Below are 16,939 nucleotides of genomic sequence, written 5' to 3' on the forward strand. Positions count from 1 at the left end.
ACATTTAACCACCTGTTGTCTCTGATTTGCGCCTTTTGTATTTTGTCTTTTTGTATATTATTGGTGTTGTGTACATCCATTACATTACGGCAGCACTCATTTGACACCATTTTTACTATTGCTGATAATTAGTTTTGCGCACCTTATTTTGCCCTTTATATATATATATATATATATATATATATATATATATATATATATATACATGTAGAGGTATCAGTACCGTGTTAGCCGAGCTTCAATAATCAAAAAATAAATAGATGATACCGTTCTGTGGCTAACGAAATGCTTTTATTTGTGCGAGCTTTCGAGATACACTGATCTCTTCTTCCGGCGATGTTACAATCAACCTTAACATCGCCGGAAGAAGAGATCAGTGTATCTCGAAAGCTCGCACAAATAAAAGCATTTCGTTAGCCACAGAACGGTATCATCTATTTATTTTTTGATTATATATATATATATATATATATATATATATATATATATATCTTAAAAGAAAAAGTATAATGTGTGCAAAACTGATTTAAAATAATGTTGCAATGATATCTATGAGTGCGTGTACACCACCCCAAAGAAATACAAAGTACAAAAAAACACAAAAGGCACAAATCAGAGACAAAGGTGCATGGATATACAACACCTGAAGGATAAATACGTGAACAAGTACTATATTCGAATTCCACAACGAGATGTATCTATAGATGAAAAAGATACCAATATGGTGAAGTACGTTTCTGAATACAATTATTGCGCAAGCAACAGTGGCTACTTACAATGTAGCAGAAATAACTGGAAATCAGTCAAATGCTTTCAGATCGCTGCATCAAAGGGGCTGATAATCTCAGGAACCGCTCACTCCGTCTGTGTGCTCGGACGCAGACGCTTCACTGCTCAGCTTTAATCAGCAGTTGCGCGGGTCCTCTGATGGCGATGTCACTCCCCTAAACGATTATACCGCTGGCTCCGTTAACTCGGTGAGAGTAGCCACAGGGCTCAATTCCGAGATTGCTATAACAGTCCCAATAGCCTTTAAATAAGGATTTGCAGCAAACAGAAAGACAGTTAAAAGTCCTGATATAACAGAAAATAGGGAGATCTACTAAGAGACCCTCACCCTACTAGTTTCGTCTGAGTTTAGACTTCTTCTGGGGCATGACTCAGACATCACCTGAACATCATAAATATTAGATTCCATGTCCTGATAGGCTATGCAAATTAGAACTAGTCTCTCTACTAAGATAATCAGGTGCTAAGCCAATTAAAATTGAAAATAAAACAGTTAAGAACCTGGTATTTATATAAAATATACATGTATTATATAAAATTATCTAATACAATTGAACATATATATATAAATTCAAAAGACAAGAAATGCAACTGAAAGACTCAATTGTATACATCAAATATAATAAAAAATAGTCAGAATTAAATGTAAGTGGAAAAGACCAAACCTTGCCAGTAGCTGGAAATGTCTAAATTATATTAAATAAGGAAGGCACATATATATACTTATATATATATATATATATATATATAAGTGTGGTAATGTTTGGGGTTTCTCATAGCTTGTTGGGTATCTGTGTGTTTGCACCCTATTTCTGGAGTTGGATTCAAATCTTGTAGAGGGAGGGAAGATCGGGGATAGGCACGTATGAAGGAGAAAGTGCCCAACCTGAAAATATCTAAAAAAGCTCGCTTCCTGGGAGAACGTGTTTGAGACGTAATTCATCAAACTTGATGACCTGATCTTTCAATACCAGGTCACCAAAATCCAACACCCCCCTCTCCAAATATCATATGCTTTGGATGCCATCCCAGGAGGGAATGCAGGGTTTCGAACAATGGCATCATTCTAGAGGGAGATGCAATTAATCTGTATTTAGACTTAGCGGTGTACCAAACACTTAGGTTGAAGTTGATCACTCCCAAGTGTCTCTGTCTATCACTCATTTTATCATTATTTTTGTTCACCCAAAGAAGGGCTAGGAGTGAGACCGGATCTGCAAATGTGGCTTCTATATCCACCCAACTATAAGATTTAGCTGGGGCATGCCAATAATGTATTTATTTCAGGTGCCACTCATAATAGTATTTTCTAATGTCGGGACCGCCAATCCACCTCCGAGTTTTGGGGCGATCATAATTTCCCCAGATATTCTTGCTTTCTTTTTCTGCCAGACAAACTGAAAAATTGTGTTTTGTACATCTTTTAACTGTCTAAGGGGGGTCGGGATTGGTAGCGTCTGAAAATGATATAGTAATCTTGGCAGAATATTCATTTTTACAGAGGCTATATGCCCCAACCAGGAAATCTGAAAATCATTCCATCTTGTCAGATCTTTTTTGATCTGGGAGAACAGATCTTGATAGTTGGGTCTATACCGAGATTTATAGTTCTTGGTTAGGTGGATTCACAGATATTTTAAATAATTATCTTACCATTTATAGTTGAAATTGAGCTGTAATCATTTTAGTTCGTGTTTGGGTAACGTGAGATTTCAGAGCTTGAGTTTTTCAAGGTAATATTTTCTCTTTATAAAAGTGTTTTGCACTGTGCGAGTTCAACAGTTTCTTTCTAAGTGCTATGTAATTAGTGGTGACTTGCATAGTGTGAACATGTATATTTAAAATAGGGTAGTAATTCTCCAGACAAAGTGAAAAGATTGAGGAGCAGCCAAATACCTCCTTCCTTTGTGCAATGCCCTTTAATCAACTCAAAATAAAAATGACAATCTTATGCACTCAGAATTTTTGTGTGCACATCATGACATTTAAATTCTCCCTCAAGTGGAGCATGCAGGTGGGTACCTGCTAGAACAGACCTTCTCCTGCACCGTTTCTTCCTGTTTTAACGGTGTCACTGTTTACATACTCCAACGCTTCTTGGTCGCACCTTAAGGATGTTGCGTAATTTGTGGATACACTGACGCCTTAACTGTGTTTTTCAACCCCTCTCCCTGTGACGCACGGCCACACCCGGTTTCTGATGCAACCGCCTAACATTCTATTAATATGCATTCACCTCGATGCAAGGTCACATGGAGATGTTTAAAAAATACTATAGAAAAGAGCAAATGCAGGTAGCACACAAGTGAGCACAGGTATTGCTGTAAAACTAGTGTTTATTATTTACATATTACTTACCAGCTTCACGTTGCATACAATCTCGTACTGATGAGACCCGAAAGGTCGAAACGACTGTCTGGTAGTAAGTTTGATGGCTATGCATTTCTTTAACCCACCCTATGCTGAAAAGCTGTCATACGGCAAACATAAGGTTATAGGGTCCCATGTTAAAATGCATAAGAAGTAAAGAGGGACAGAATCAACCAATCACAGTTAAAAGAATTATTAGAAAAGATGCCAGCGCTGTTGGTTGTCTGTCTGTGTCTTCCAACCGGGCAGTGTGGACAGCTGGCCGCATTAAGGTTTCTTTAGCTACATGTAAATGTATTGAAAATCTAAATTGTGGTAAAATCTTCAAATATATGTGAAATACGACAAATATCCTGAAATCGGTTTTGTGGCCCTAAAATTTGCAAAACTGGATATCGTGTGAAAACGGCATCCCTGTGTTCATGTTAAGGGATACAAATAAAATAATAAGAATTAAGTAGGCATACTGTGGCCAATATAAACTTAATTGCCAAACAGAACCGTAATAAAAAATAATCATAACAAAAATGTATTGAAAATAATTGTCATGAAAAATTAAGTCCCCAGAAGTCCTTTAGGATTAGTGTTTGTAGTTTATACATCCAATATTTTTCTCTAGAAAAGCTTGTGGAGCCTATCCCTCCTCTTATATACACAAACGACCTCAACTCCTTTAAGGCACACAATAAGAAACATTAAAAAAAAAAAATATATATATATACAGTATATATATATATATATATATATATATATTTTTTTTAAACCAATGAGGCTGATTGTGTCGACGCGGACGATGGCCAAAACGGCTGCCTTGACACATATAGAACCAGCCCCTATGTAAAAAATATCCTTTTTTGATCTCTCTTATGCCTTAAAAAACTGCAGGTGGTACATACACTGTCATTAAAAACATCCCTGCAATCTCGGTGGGAGCCAACACATCTGTTGGGTGGATTCAGTGGTTTTCGTAAAAGCTGTAGGGGCTTCAACAGTTTATCCTCCTTCAAAATGTACCATTGTTTTCGCATCATCTCCAGAAATTTTATACATCAATTTTCTGTGTGAAGTGACATAAACATTTGGTGATAATAGATCTAATGGTTAGTCCAGAAAAAATGTTTATAGGTTTTTTTTTGGATCCCTCTAAAACTTCAATCTTGTTTTGTACATTTGTTCGGACATGATTTAACGTTGATTGAGAACATCCATATTGGTTACTGCTATATTTCGTTAGACTTATCATAGGCTAAAGTTGAACACAATGGACAAGTACATGTTGTAGCATTAAATAACATTTGATATATTTGAGCTAATTCCTACATTTCTGATGTTCTTGCTGCAGGCATTTCTCCGATATATCCAGATGACTTTGCAGATGTTTCACTTGAGATGATTAATCACTGGATCCAACGCATTATTGAAATAAGTACATAAATTGTAGAAATAAAATAATTGGTGTTTCATGTTTTTTGTTTTCTGTAGCACCAATGCTTTCGGTTAATTTCCGGGCTGAGCTTACAAACTGCTTTCAAAAAGATATAAAAGATCGGCTTGACTGGGTATGTACTCTTTAAACTGTTCCTTTTACTTTAAAAATAACGTGTAACTTTCTTTTCTTTAGATGTCGCATAGTCAACATTTTGGTCTGTAGGACAGAATGTTCATAAATGGAGTTCCATGTGTGCCTGACATGTTTTTCACAGCTGGGATTTGTTCGATTTGGCAAGAACAGTAGATGCACTAATACGTTTGATATATTTTTCATAATGCTTGCACAGTGTATGCTCACTGTATCATGCTCGCATGGCCAGTGATGCAGGTCAGATCTGTGTGAAAAGGAGCGTGTAAATAGTCATTGCATCTGAACTGAAATTCTAGGGTAACGCTTAATGCGAATTTCCAGAACAAAAAGTTTAATGTGTGTACAGTATATGCAGATGTACATGATGAAGATATTTAGTAAATGGAGATATTTTAAACATATCCATCAAGTTCTTCAAACTGGGATTGCTGTAGCTTGCTTTGGTAACTCTTCCTAGTTACCTGATGCCAACGAAATGTATTTTTTATCTGCGTTTTGTCCTTCCTTTTGAATTTTTGAGTCTACATTTGAGCAAAATCTATTCCTTAAACTCATATTTTATTCAATGTAATCTCTTGTTTTAATGTAGTTGTGTACATATAATAACCGGCATGATGTGTTGGTTGATTCTGTGCTTCCCAAGCAACTGAAAGAACCACAGCCACACAACAAAAAAGGTAATTGACAGATGCTCATTCTGTTAAAAGACAACTGTAGTATTTATAGATTTAGGATATATATCGGCATACTTTTCATCCCATAATGCGGTGGCTGTTCTGGCTAGGGGTTCTATACATGAAAGCAGTAGGCGCATGAGCCAGCAATGAAATTCTAATATTACAAATGAAATACAAAACTCATAACAGTTCCAAACAAAATATTCTGTAGGGATTGATAAATCGATCCCCACCCGGATTCCGCTCTTAAGAATAGCTGCACTTATTGTTTCGTTACAAGTTATTGTCTTGTAATCTGCTCCTTAGAGTAGGTTACATTTTCTGTAGATTTAAAACCATGCAGTGAGCTGAATCCTTTAACTTCAGAATGGGTTTCCTTTAAATATCATGTTTATAGGAGATAGCAAAGTGTGATATTTTCATTAAAACAAATAATTGTTTAACAATTATACAGTTTTGATGTAGTTCAAAGTTCTAGTACTGTAGGATGCATTGATCCTGGAGTAAAAATGATTTGCTGTAGGTTGCGATAACTTTGTGGACTTTAGTAGACCAACAGAAGAGTACTTTATAGATGTTGAAATCTTGTACTGTAGCTTTCTGCAAGTGTACTGTGGCAGCACAGTTGAAAGGAAACTTATATATACAGTGGTGAGAAAGTTTGTGAACCACAATGATAATTACTGAAATTCCATCGTTTTTCCATGATAACCTTCTTGAATCAAAACCAGTCTTTCCTTAAATATCCCATAGGGATTATATGACGAATTTCATGTAATTTGAAACAAAATGATGTATGAATTACTCATTGTTTGTGTAATGAGCAGTCAGGGTGTGTGCAAAAGTATGATAGGGTAATAAGGCAGGAGAAAAGGCGGATACCATGGGCAGAACATAGGGTGCGTTAAGGGATATATTTGGGGGTGAGGGCTGAGATGTAAGGGGAGGCAGTGTTTAGAGCTGTGTAAGTCAGAACTAGGGTGTTAAATTTGATTCTAGAAGATATGGTAAACTAGTATAGGGATTCGTATGGCAGTGCAGCAGAAGTGGAGTGGTGAGTGAGGTAGATGAGTCTGGCAGCAGCTTTTTGGATGGATTTGGATTTGGGACTGGCGGGCAAGGGGAGAATGCCAGCTAGGAGAAGGTTGCAGTTGTCAATGTGGGATAAGATATGTGAGTGAATTGGGATTTTAGTTGCATCATGAGTGAAAAAAGGGTGTATCCTAGTGATATTTCAGAAGTGGAGATGGCAGGGCTTACTGCGAGAGTGAATATGAAGAATGAAATCGAGGGCAGTCTCAAAGATGACCCATAGGACAACGGGTTTGGGGTGTTTGAGAGTGGGGTATTATTTACAGTGAGGGAAAGTTTGGGTGTAGGTGCGGTAGTGGAAGGGGGATAGAGTATTCGTTCTGTTTTGAACATGTTAAGCTGCAAATAACCGTGGGACATTCAGATGGAGATTGCAGAGAGATATTTGGTGACACAAGACGAGATAGGGAGAGCGTTCAGGGGAGAAGAAATAAATGTGGGTTTCATTGGCATAGAGATTATGCTGAAAGACAAATGATAGTATTAGTTCACCAAGAAAAGCGGTGTAGATTGAGACTACCAGAGGACATAGTCTTGTGAGTCCCCAACAGAAAGGAGGGAAGATGAGACACTAGAGAAGGAAACACTGAAGGAACATTTGGATAGGTAGGATGTGAACCAGGAGAGAGCTGTGTCACAGAGGCCAATGTAATGGAGAGTGTCTAGGAGAAGGATTGATTAACAGTGTCCAAGGCATCAGAGAGATCCAGGAGAATTGGTAAAGAGAAATTACCCTTAGACTTAGCTGTGAGTAGGTCGTTGGTCACTTTTGCTGGTGCTGTCTGTGGGTGTGGAGGACGGAAAACAGATTGCAAGGAGTCAAGCAAGGAGTTGGAGGAGAAAGTGGGTCAAACAGTTGTATACTAGTCGCTCAAGCAGATTAGAGGTAAAGGGGAGACGAGAGAGAGGGCGGTAACTAGAGAGGGAGGTGGAGACTGTGGTTTCAAAAGTTCTATACGGTACACTATAAATAAATCTATGAAAAACTCCAATGTTGATCCATTAAAAGGTGAGATGGAAAAATACCCGGGCGCTATCTCTATATGGTGTATGTGTGAGTCAGTAAATAAAATAAAATAAAAAGGGTATAATACGGCCTTTAGAATTCACGTGTTTTCTTGTGATGTCGTCCTGTGACTCGGACCCCAACAGGATCTATCCAGGACCCTTAGTAGCAATGGAACACAGAAAGATGGGGAGCACAATATGAGGGAGAGTATGAATTATGGAAGATAAATCTTCTTAACTGTTGACCAATGGGGTGAAGTCACCACGATTGATTCATCAGCTTGGGGATGGACTCAGTGAGTGGGAAAATACATATATGTATATATATATAGAAATGAATATATCACTTACACGGGTTTGTTTAATTTCCATTACATCAAGGTATCTTTCACTTCCAGCTCTTTCTTATGATGTAGTTTTTCTTCTGTCTTGTCGTCGTCTCGCACTGGTTCTGGGATGTTTCTCACTGCAGACTTAGCTTCTTCCTCCTAGAGCAGCGGTGCGCAAAGTGGGGGGCGCGACCCCCAGGGGGGGCGGGAGATTGTGCTGGGGGGGCGCGGGCAGTTGCAGAGGCCCCGCGCTCTTCCCCCAGGCATTTAAATTAAATGCCGGGGGATCGCGTGAGGCCCCTGCAACTATTTACTTACCGGGATTCAGCCGTCTGTGTTGCGTCGCCATGGCAACGCGGCGTCAATAGACGCCGCGGCACCATGTGACCTGACGTCACACGCACACGCAGCGTCATCTGACGCGCCTGAAGGAAGGCAGGGGGGCGCGAGAGCCGGGGGCAGAGAGACAGGGGGGCGCAGCACAAAAAGTTTGCGCTCCCCTGTCCTAGAGGTCTCCCTCTCACAGAAAGAAAGCTGTTAAATCGATACAGATAATGCGCAAACAAAGGCTGAGGTGCGGGGAGGGAATGGGGGAATTATAGGTTAATATCCATCACTCACACGGGCTAATGTGAGTGTCCTCCCGTAAAGGTATCTTGATTTCACCTCTTCCAAGTCTCTGATGTTGAAATACCAGGAAACTCCAAAAATGGAGTCTAGTGATGTTTTACAATTGTCTCAAATAGACAAACAAATGAAATATATTGAACCATGTGTAATTACCTAATGTAAGGTGAGGAGGGGAGGGGGGGATGAAGTAAAAATAAATTCAAATACACGGACCAGTGTGATTACACACTGGTAGAGGTATCTTTAACTTCTTTTAGTTGTTATGTCCTCGTGTCTTCTTTAAATTCAGGGCAGGCAAAATTCCTCCATGCAGAGATGAATTAAAGACTGCAGCGTTTGAGACTAGTCAGGGCAAATGAAGACTTTATTAAAAAATAAATTAAAAAAACAAAATGATACAAACTAGTGCTGAACAATAAAGCACTCAGAGGAATAGTACTAAAAACATAGGGAGTCACTCGGTGGTACGTGGTAGGTAGTCGCTGTCTCCGCGTCCGGATTCAGGGCTACAACGTCACTTCCGGCTCCTCTATGGTGGCTGCAAATGTCCAGAATTGTGAGCTATGCATTTCGCCCTTTACTGGGCTTCCTCAGGCTCTTTGAATGGGGATGGGCCAGATACTAGTTGATTATATAAGGTGGCTGGCCAATCGCTTCTCTTCTTTAATCAATTCTCTTCTAACAGGTTCCCTAATTGCTGCCACAATTTGGGTTGCGCGCATCCAAGGGTAAGTTGCGCACGCATCCTCACGCATTAGTATCACAAATTGAAGTAGAAAATGTGATCCCTAATTGCTGCCACAATTTGGGTTGCGCGCGCATCGAAGGGTAAGTTGTGCGCGCATCCTCACACATTAGTATTACTAACTACAGTGAAAAATGTGATCATAAGTAATTGTATGTTTCACATATTAAATTAGACGGAAGCCCGAATATTGCGGGTGTGAGCTTTAATTAAATGCTATGTACATACATTGGAAGTGTATGTGATCCATGTGAAAAGCACAGGGCTATGTATAAAGTGGTACATCTAAAGTGAGTTGGGCATATATATATATATGTTGCATAAAAAAATCACCAAAGTGATTTGTCAATTATTCCCTATATCCCCTTTATTTAATTTAAATTAAGTGCTTGTCACATGACACATTATGTGACTATTTCAGTCCCCATATCTTGTTAACACATTTTTGTTTATCACTATGTCTATTGTTAAATCGATCTTTATATTTAAGATTACACTAAGGCTTATCAAAAGCATCATAGGATGTCTATATTAAATTCACTTCACTTTGGTGATTTTTTATGCAACATATATATATGCCCAACTCACTTTAGATGTACCACACTTTATACATAGTCCTGTGTTTTTCACATGGATTAATCACATACACTTCCACTGTATATACACAGCATTTAATTAAAGCTCACACCTGCAATATTCGGGCTTCTGTCTAATTTAATATGTGAAACATACAATTACGTATGATCACATTTTTCACTGTAGTTAGTAATACTAATGTGTGAGGATGCGCGCAAAACTTACCCTTGGATGCGCGCGCAACCCAAATTGTGGCAGCAATTAGGGAACCTGTTTGAAGAGAATTGATTAAAGAAGAGAAGCGATTGGCCAGCCACTGTATATAATCAACTAGTATCTGGCCCATCCCCATTCAAAGAGCCTGAGGAAGCCCAGTAAAGGGCGAAATGCGTAGCTCACAATTCTGGACATTTGCAGCCACCATAGAGGAGCCGGAAGTGACGTTGTAGCCCTGAATCCGGATGCGGAGACAGCAACTACCTACCACGTACCACCGAGTGACTCCCTATGTTTTTAGTACTATTCCTTTGTGTGCTTTATTGTTCAGCACTAGTTTGTATCATTTTGTTTTATTTATTTATTTTTTAATAAAGTCTTCATCTGCCCTGACTAGTCTCAAACGCTAGTGAACAGGGAGAGAGAGAACCCTCTATAGCACTCGGGTTCACGCTCTGATGATGAGTGGGTGATTTAAAACATATTCTTTATTAATGGCATATATAAAATAGTGGATGTTGGAACAACGTACTGGAGGTAGGTTGATCCTGGATATTAGTAGCCGTGTAGGCTCCGGATCAGTTAGTAGCTAATATACCAGATATAACTATATTGGAACACTGGTAACAGAACAGCACAGAGATCCTGATGTGGACCTGTGTGATGGGGGTGTGCTGCTGGGTGTGCTAAAATAGGTACTGAAAAGACATATCACATTGTAGCAGGGTCTGCGTAAGTCCTTTAATAAGGTGGTAGGTGTGATATGTATATGCTGATAGACACTGGGAACATATATATAGTGGTTATCAGTGGTCGTATGTGCTGTCAGCTAAGTTGCCACTCTGTATATAGGTGTGTATCTAGCTAAGTGTCAGAATGACCTGAGGTAACCTTGAAATGCTGTACTGCAGGGGTAAGTGTCCTGCATTAACCTCTAGGGCTGTATGTAGCAGGTGGATAGTGTAAGCAGAAGGTAAGTTGAAGTAGTCTTTGACAGGAGGGCACTATAGCTAGATGGTATGTGGTCATATCCTAAATCAGAGGGTGAGCTGGAAGTAAGCACAGTTAGTGACCCTATGTGCTGCTGTCTAGAGTATCCCCAACAGCAGCGCAGCTAGGGTGTTACTGCGGGTGACCAAAATTCAATAATCTATGTAGGTTTAGCACTCTCTAAACAGACACCACACAATCGAAGCTTAAAATGACCATCGGGGCACTTTTAGCCTGTATATCCTGCACGAGCAGGCTGCCGCATGAACTCGCGGTTAGAGACACATAATGCGGAGGCAGTCACTGGTCTGCGCGTGCACGTGGGAGAACGGCTCCCTTCTGATTTAGGATATGACCACATACCATCTAGCTATAGTGCCCTCCTGTCAAAGACTACTTCAACTTACCTTCTGCTTACACTATCCACCTGCTACATACAGCCCTAGAGGTTAATGCAGGACACTTACCCCTGCAGTACAGCATTTCAAGGTTACCTCAGGTCATTCTGACACTTAGCTAGATACACACCTATATACAGAGTGGCAACTTAGCTGACAGCACATACGACCACTGATAACCACTATATATATGTTCCCAGTGTCTATCAGCATATACATATCACACCTACCACCTTATTAAAGGACTTACGCAGACCCTGCTACAATGTGATATGTCTTTTCAGTACCTATTTTAGCACACCCAGCAGCACACCCCCATCACACAGGTCCACATCAGGATCTCTGTGCTGTTCTGTTACCAGTGTTCCAATATAGTTATATCTGGTATATTAGCTACTAACTGATCCGGAGCCTACACGGCTACTAATATCCAGGATCAACCTACCTCCAGTACGTTGTTCCAACATCCACTATTTTATATATGCCATTAATAAAGAATATGTTTTAAATCACCCACTCATCATCAGAGCGTGAACCCGAGTGCTATAGAGGGTTCTCTCTCTCCCTGTTCACTACTGTACTACACCCTAAGCACCGTTCACCATCTCACCATACTATTGTGGCTGCAGCAGGGGTCCCCCTATCATCCCAATTAGTCTCAAACGCTGCAGTCTTTAATTCATCTCTGCATGGAGGAATTTTGCCTGCCCTGAATTTAAAGAAGATACGAGGACATAACAACTAAAAGAAGTTAAAGATACCTCTACCAGTGTGTACTCACACTGGTCCGTGTGAGTATTTAAATTTATTTTTACTTCATCCCTCCCCTCCTCACCTTACATTAGGTAATTACACATGGTTCAATATATTTCATTTGTTTGTCTATTTGAGACAATTGTAAAACATCGCTAGACTCCATTTTTGGAGTTTCCTGGTATTTCAACATCAGAGACTTGGAAGAGGTGAAATCAAGATACCTTTACGGGAGGACACTCACATTAGCCCATGTGAGTGATGGATATTAACCTATACTTCCCCCATTCCCTCCCCGCACCTCAGCCTTTGTTTGCGCATTATCTGTATCGATTTAACAGCTTTCTTTCTGTGAGAGGGAGACCTCTAGGAGGAAGAAGCTAAGTCTGCAGTGAGAAACATCCCAGAACCAGTGCGAGACGAAGACAAGACAGAAGAAAAACTACATCATAAGGAAGAGCTGGAAGTGAAAGATACCTTGATGTAATAGAACTTACACAAGGCCGTGTAAGTGATATATATATATATATATATATATATATATATATATATATATATATATACATATATGTATTTTCCCACTCACTGAGTCCATCCCCAAGCTGATGAATCAATTGGGGTGACTTCACCCCATTGGTCACCAGTTAAGAAGATTTACCTTTCATAATTCATACTCTCCCTCATACTGTGCTCCCCCATCTTTCTGTGTTCCATTAAAAGGTATCTCAACCGACGTCAAATCTACCGCTCTATTGCCTAATGATGAAAGATTCACACTCTGCATACTTTTTCTGGTTATCTTTACATGGGCTCAGATTTAGTAGAGCATATTATTTGTTCATGGTAAGAAAGAAAATCTTGGAGTAGTCATTCCCCTCTTGAGCTCTAGCACACTTACCCTTGGCAAATCTCAAGATGTCGGTTCTAGTGCTCTAATAGGGGAGCTTTTTAAAAAAAAAAAATATATATATATATATATATATATATATATAAGAACTTCACATCTTCACTTGCCACATTACATGTGATATTGTGTTTAATTGGCTGTGAAGATGCTTAACAGTTTCTCTTCTCAGTTTCTGTTTCTTCCCCCCTGAACCTTTTGCCCCAAAATTCCCCCGCCCCAAACCTTTTCCTTCCCCCCTCACCAACCTTCATCCGTCCGTCCCCTCCCCAACCTTCTCCTAAATCTAACTACTGTGTCCTTACCCGTCTCGCCAATTACATGGGCTAACAGTTGTACCTCCTATACTGTACGAGTACAGTATACGGAAACATCTCTCGTGCTCATCACAACCTACTAGACCAGCTTCCTATGGAGTATGTCCTAAAAGGGGTAAGGGGAGGGGGCGTGAAGCTTTTAAGAATACTGTAACTATAAAATGATATGCCCATATAGATATAGATAATGATAGGTGTATTTATTGCATTTATCAGTAAGGTTAAAACTTCACCATTCCAGAATTGTTGTAATTTGAGAGACAACTATTGTCTTCTGAAATAACCAAACTATTTTTACTCTTCCTCCTTACTCATCAATGTGCATTTGGACACAGGCAGAATTACCTATTCCAGAGATTTCCTGATTCAGTTATCAAGCTTGACAATATCCAGAAAGAAACCTGAATATTTACCAGATCATCCTATTGTTCTGGAAAGGCCAGTAAGTATTTTCATATAGTCTCAATTTTGCAGTTGACATTGTGAAGATCTGTTAAGTATTTGCAGTAGTTAAGACTGCAATTGACAGTGGGGGTTATGAATTTAGAAGAAGTTATTGCAGATTTTCTTACATGCTGCTAATTGGATACAACAAAAAACAGACAAAGATGCCAAAGCTAATTCCAATGTGACAAAAATACAGTGTGCAATACCTATATATTCTCTTGAAAAAAGGGTAATTTAGTTTAACCCTTTGGCCAAAGCGTCTTAAGCCTGCTGCCACTTTAAAGGCATGACCGTAGCAGGTCATACCTTGAAAGTGGCAGCAGGCTTAAGATGCTTTGGCCAAAGGGTTAAACTAAATGACCCTTTTTTCAAGAGAATATACAGTATAGGTATTGCACTGTGTATTTTTGTCACATTGGAAGTAGCTTTGGGCATCTTTGTCTGTTTTTTGTTGTATACATTTAGCCACGCCCACTAGCACTCCCTTTGACACATATACATACATATATTATGTGGTAATGGTAGGGGTTTCTCAGAGCTTGTTGGGTATCTGTGTGTTTACCTGCTGCTAATTGGGCAAGAATTAAAGGAGACCTGTAAGTAATCCTATTTTATTTTTTCTGCGTATGTTAAAGGCAAGTACAACCCTTCAGGGTGCGGTCTTTAATTTGTAATATCATTTATGAAACTCGTAGTACAGAGTTACTTAAATCTATATTGTTATTATACAAGTTTATTGTATTATGTCTTATGCCTTGTGCTTCTCAAAGAGAACAGTTCTGTACTCTTTTGAGAGAAATAGGAGTTACTCTGTTCAAGGAGAAGTGGAAAACTGAAGCATAATGTATGTGTATATATATATATATATATAAACAGAAAAAGAGAGAGAGCGCACGCCCCATAGCATAATACTGCGTGATTTATTATAAAATTAGGGAAGGGATGGAGGGGGGGGGGGGGCGGGGGGGGGGATCGCACTCACAAGATAAAAGGTTTAAAAATGCAGTTTGTGAATTAATTCACCACCATCCGGTACTGCTGGGCGAAGTAACTTCCCGATAGCTGGTCAAGATCACCGCCAACCGGATAAGGACGCCGTTGTACCGTCTGTATGCTGTTCAAGTTCAGCTCTCCACTCCGAATGGCCGCTGTAGTCTTCCCGCGCTTGGTATGGCCTCGTGCGCGTGCGCAGCGTCTTCGTGACGTAATCGCGCTTCTCAGCATACAGACGGTACATACGGCGTCCTTATCCGGTTGGCGGTGATCTTGACCAGCTATCGGGAAGTTACTTCGCCCAGCAGTACCGGATGGTGGTGAATTAATTCACAAACTGCATTTTTAAACCTTTTATCTTGTGAGTGCGATTCCCCCCCCCCCCCCCCTCCATCCCTTCCCTATTTTTATAATAAATCACGCAGTATTATGCTATGGGGCGTGCGCTCTCTCTCTTTTTCTGTTTGTAGATATCCGTGGAGGTGGTTTATCCCTTGTGAGAGCAGCAGAAGATCTCTTGCACACATCCTATACCTCCTATTATGGACTGATCATTGAAGGACTGGTTGGATTTTATATTATAACTTTACACTTATTTTTCATTTTTTCATTATCGTTTTTTCACTTTTTTAGCACTTTTTGCACAATTTTTATTTTTATTATTTTTTCACCCACATTAATGTATTATTCTATGGTGTTGTTTTAAGTATATTTGTTTATCATGCTTAGTATTTAACAGTTTTTTCACACATGTATATTTTGATTTTCAAACACATTTAGGAATCTTACATATTTTTTGGATATAATATATTAGCACTACAGTTTATTTTTACACGTAATATTAGAGTATTTTTCTGGCGCCACATTTTTTATATATATATATATATATATATATATATATATATATATACTAGCTGATATACCCGGCGTTGTCCGGGCTTTAATTTTCCTGCTCCCCCTCTCTGTCTGCACCCCCCCTTCACAGCTGGGTTCTCCCCCCCCCCCCCACGTTCAGATGTTCAATCCACACCCATTTCACAGCTCCGGCCCTCCCCCCCCCCTTCACAGCTCCAATGTCCCCCCCTTGATCAGGGGGCCGGTGCGCCCCACCCGTCACATGTCCATTCCCCTATTAGGGCAGGGAGTTTAGGCAGTGACTGGGAGGGGCGGGCGGGCAGGCAGTGACTGGGAGGGGTGGGCAGGCAGTGACTGGGAGGGGCGGGCGGGCAGGCAGTGACTGGGAGGAAAGGTGTGGGCGGGTGGGCAGGCAGTGACTGGGAGGGGCGGGCAGGCGTTCAGACAGTGACTGGGAGGGGTGGGCGAACGGGCAGGCAGTGACTGGGATAGTGACTGGGAGGGGAGGTGCGGGCGGGGTGGGCAGGCAGTGACTGGGAGGGGTGGGCGGGCAGGCGTTCAGACAGTGACTGGGAGGGGCGGGCAGGCAGTGACTGGGATAGTGACTGAGAGGAGGGGTGGTTGGGCGGGCAGTGATTGAGGTGGGCGGGCAGTGATTGGGGTGGGTGGGGGGGATGGGCAGGCAGTGACGTGGGGGGGGTGGGCAGGCAGTGACGTGGGTGGGGGGGGTGCAGGAAGTGATGTGGGGGGGGGGCAGGCAGTGACATTGTGGGCAGGCAGTGACGTGGGTTGGGGAGGCGCGGGAGGGAGCCAGCATCACAATCTCCCCCTGGCACCCTGATCCCGAGGAGGCATACCCCCCAGCTCGCTCATATATCCGTCTCTCTCCCCTGCGGTTCCTCCCCTTTGCACCCGTCTGCGCTCCTCCTCGGGCTGCCCCCGGGTCTCTCCTCCCTCCTGGTCTCTGCCGGCTCCCGGGCTGATACAGAGGAGCTAGGCCGCGGCCCCACCTCCCCCTGCTGCACTCGACATCCACGTCGGCAGTGTCCCCTCCCTCCCCCGGTGAGACAGAGCGGTACGCGCACGCATCTCACTCCCCTCTGGCTGCAGGTAGGAGCCGGTGAAGGAAGAGGCGGAGAGAGAGCCGAGTGGCGTGCTCTGGGGGGGGGGGGGGGTGCGGGCTCGGGGGTAGGGGGACGTGAGAGCTGGGGAAGGGAGAGCGCCGGGGAGCGGGCTCAAAGGCGTGGTGTGTGTGAGGCTGGCAGCGC

General features: G+C 41.4%; 1 protein-coding gene across 6 annotated transcripts in view; it reads left to right on the forward strand.

The window, feature by feature from the left end:
• The window catches only part of C2H8orf88 (chromosome 2 C8orf88 homolog), a 78,956-nt gene that overhangs the window by 43,884 nt on the left and 18,133 nt on the right, over nucleotides 1-16,939 (forward strand). For all 6 annotated transcript variants that reach the window (XM_075582912.1, XM_075582896.1, XM_075582880.1 and 3 more), the window contains 3 exons: nucleotides 4,642-4,718; nucleotides 5,331-5,418; nucleotides 13,712-13,818. In XM_075582912.1, coding sequence (XP_075439027.1) covers nucleotides 4,642-4,718; nucleotides 5,331-5,418; nucleotides 13,712-13,818 — 272 coding nt within the window. The remainder of the gene's footprint in view (nucleotides 1-4,641; nucleotides 4,719-5,330; nucleotides 5,419-13,711; nucleotides 13,819-16,939) is intronic.

Source organism: Ascaphus truei, chromosome 2 (assembly GCF_040206685.1).
Source record: "Ascaphus truei isolate aAscTru1 chromosome 2, aAscTru1.hap1, whole genome shotgun sequence".
Lineage (NCBI taxonomy): Eukaryota > Metazoa > Chordata > Amphibia > Anura > Ascaphidae > Ascaphus > Ascaphus truei.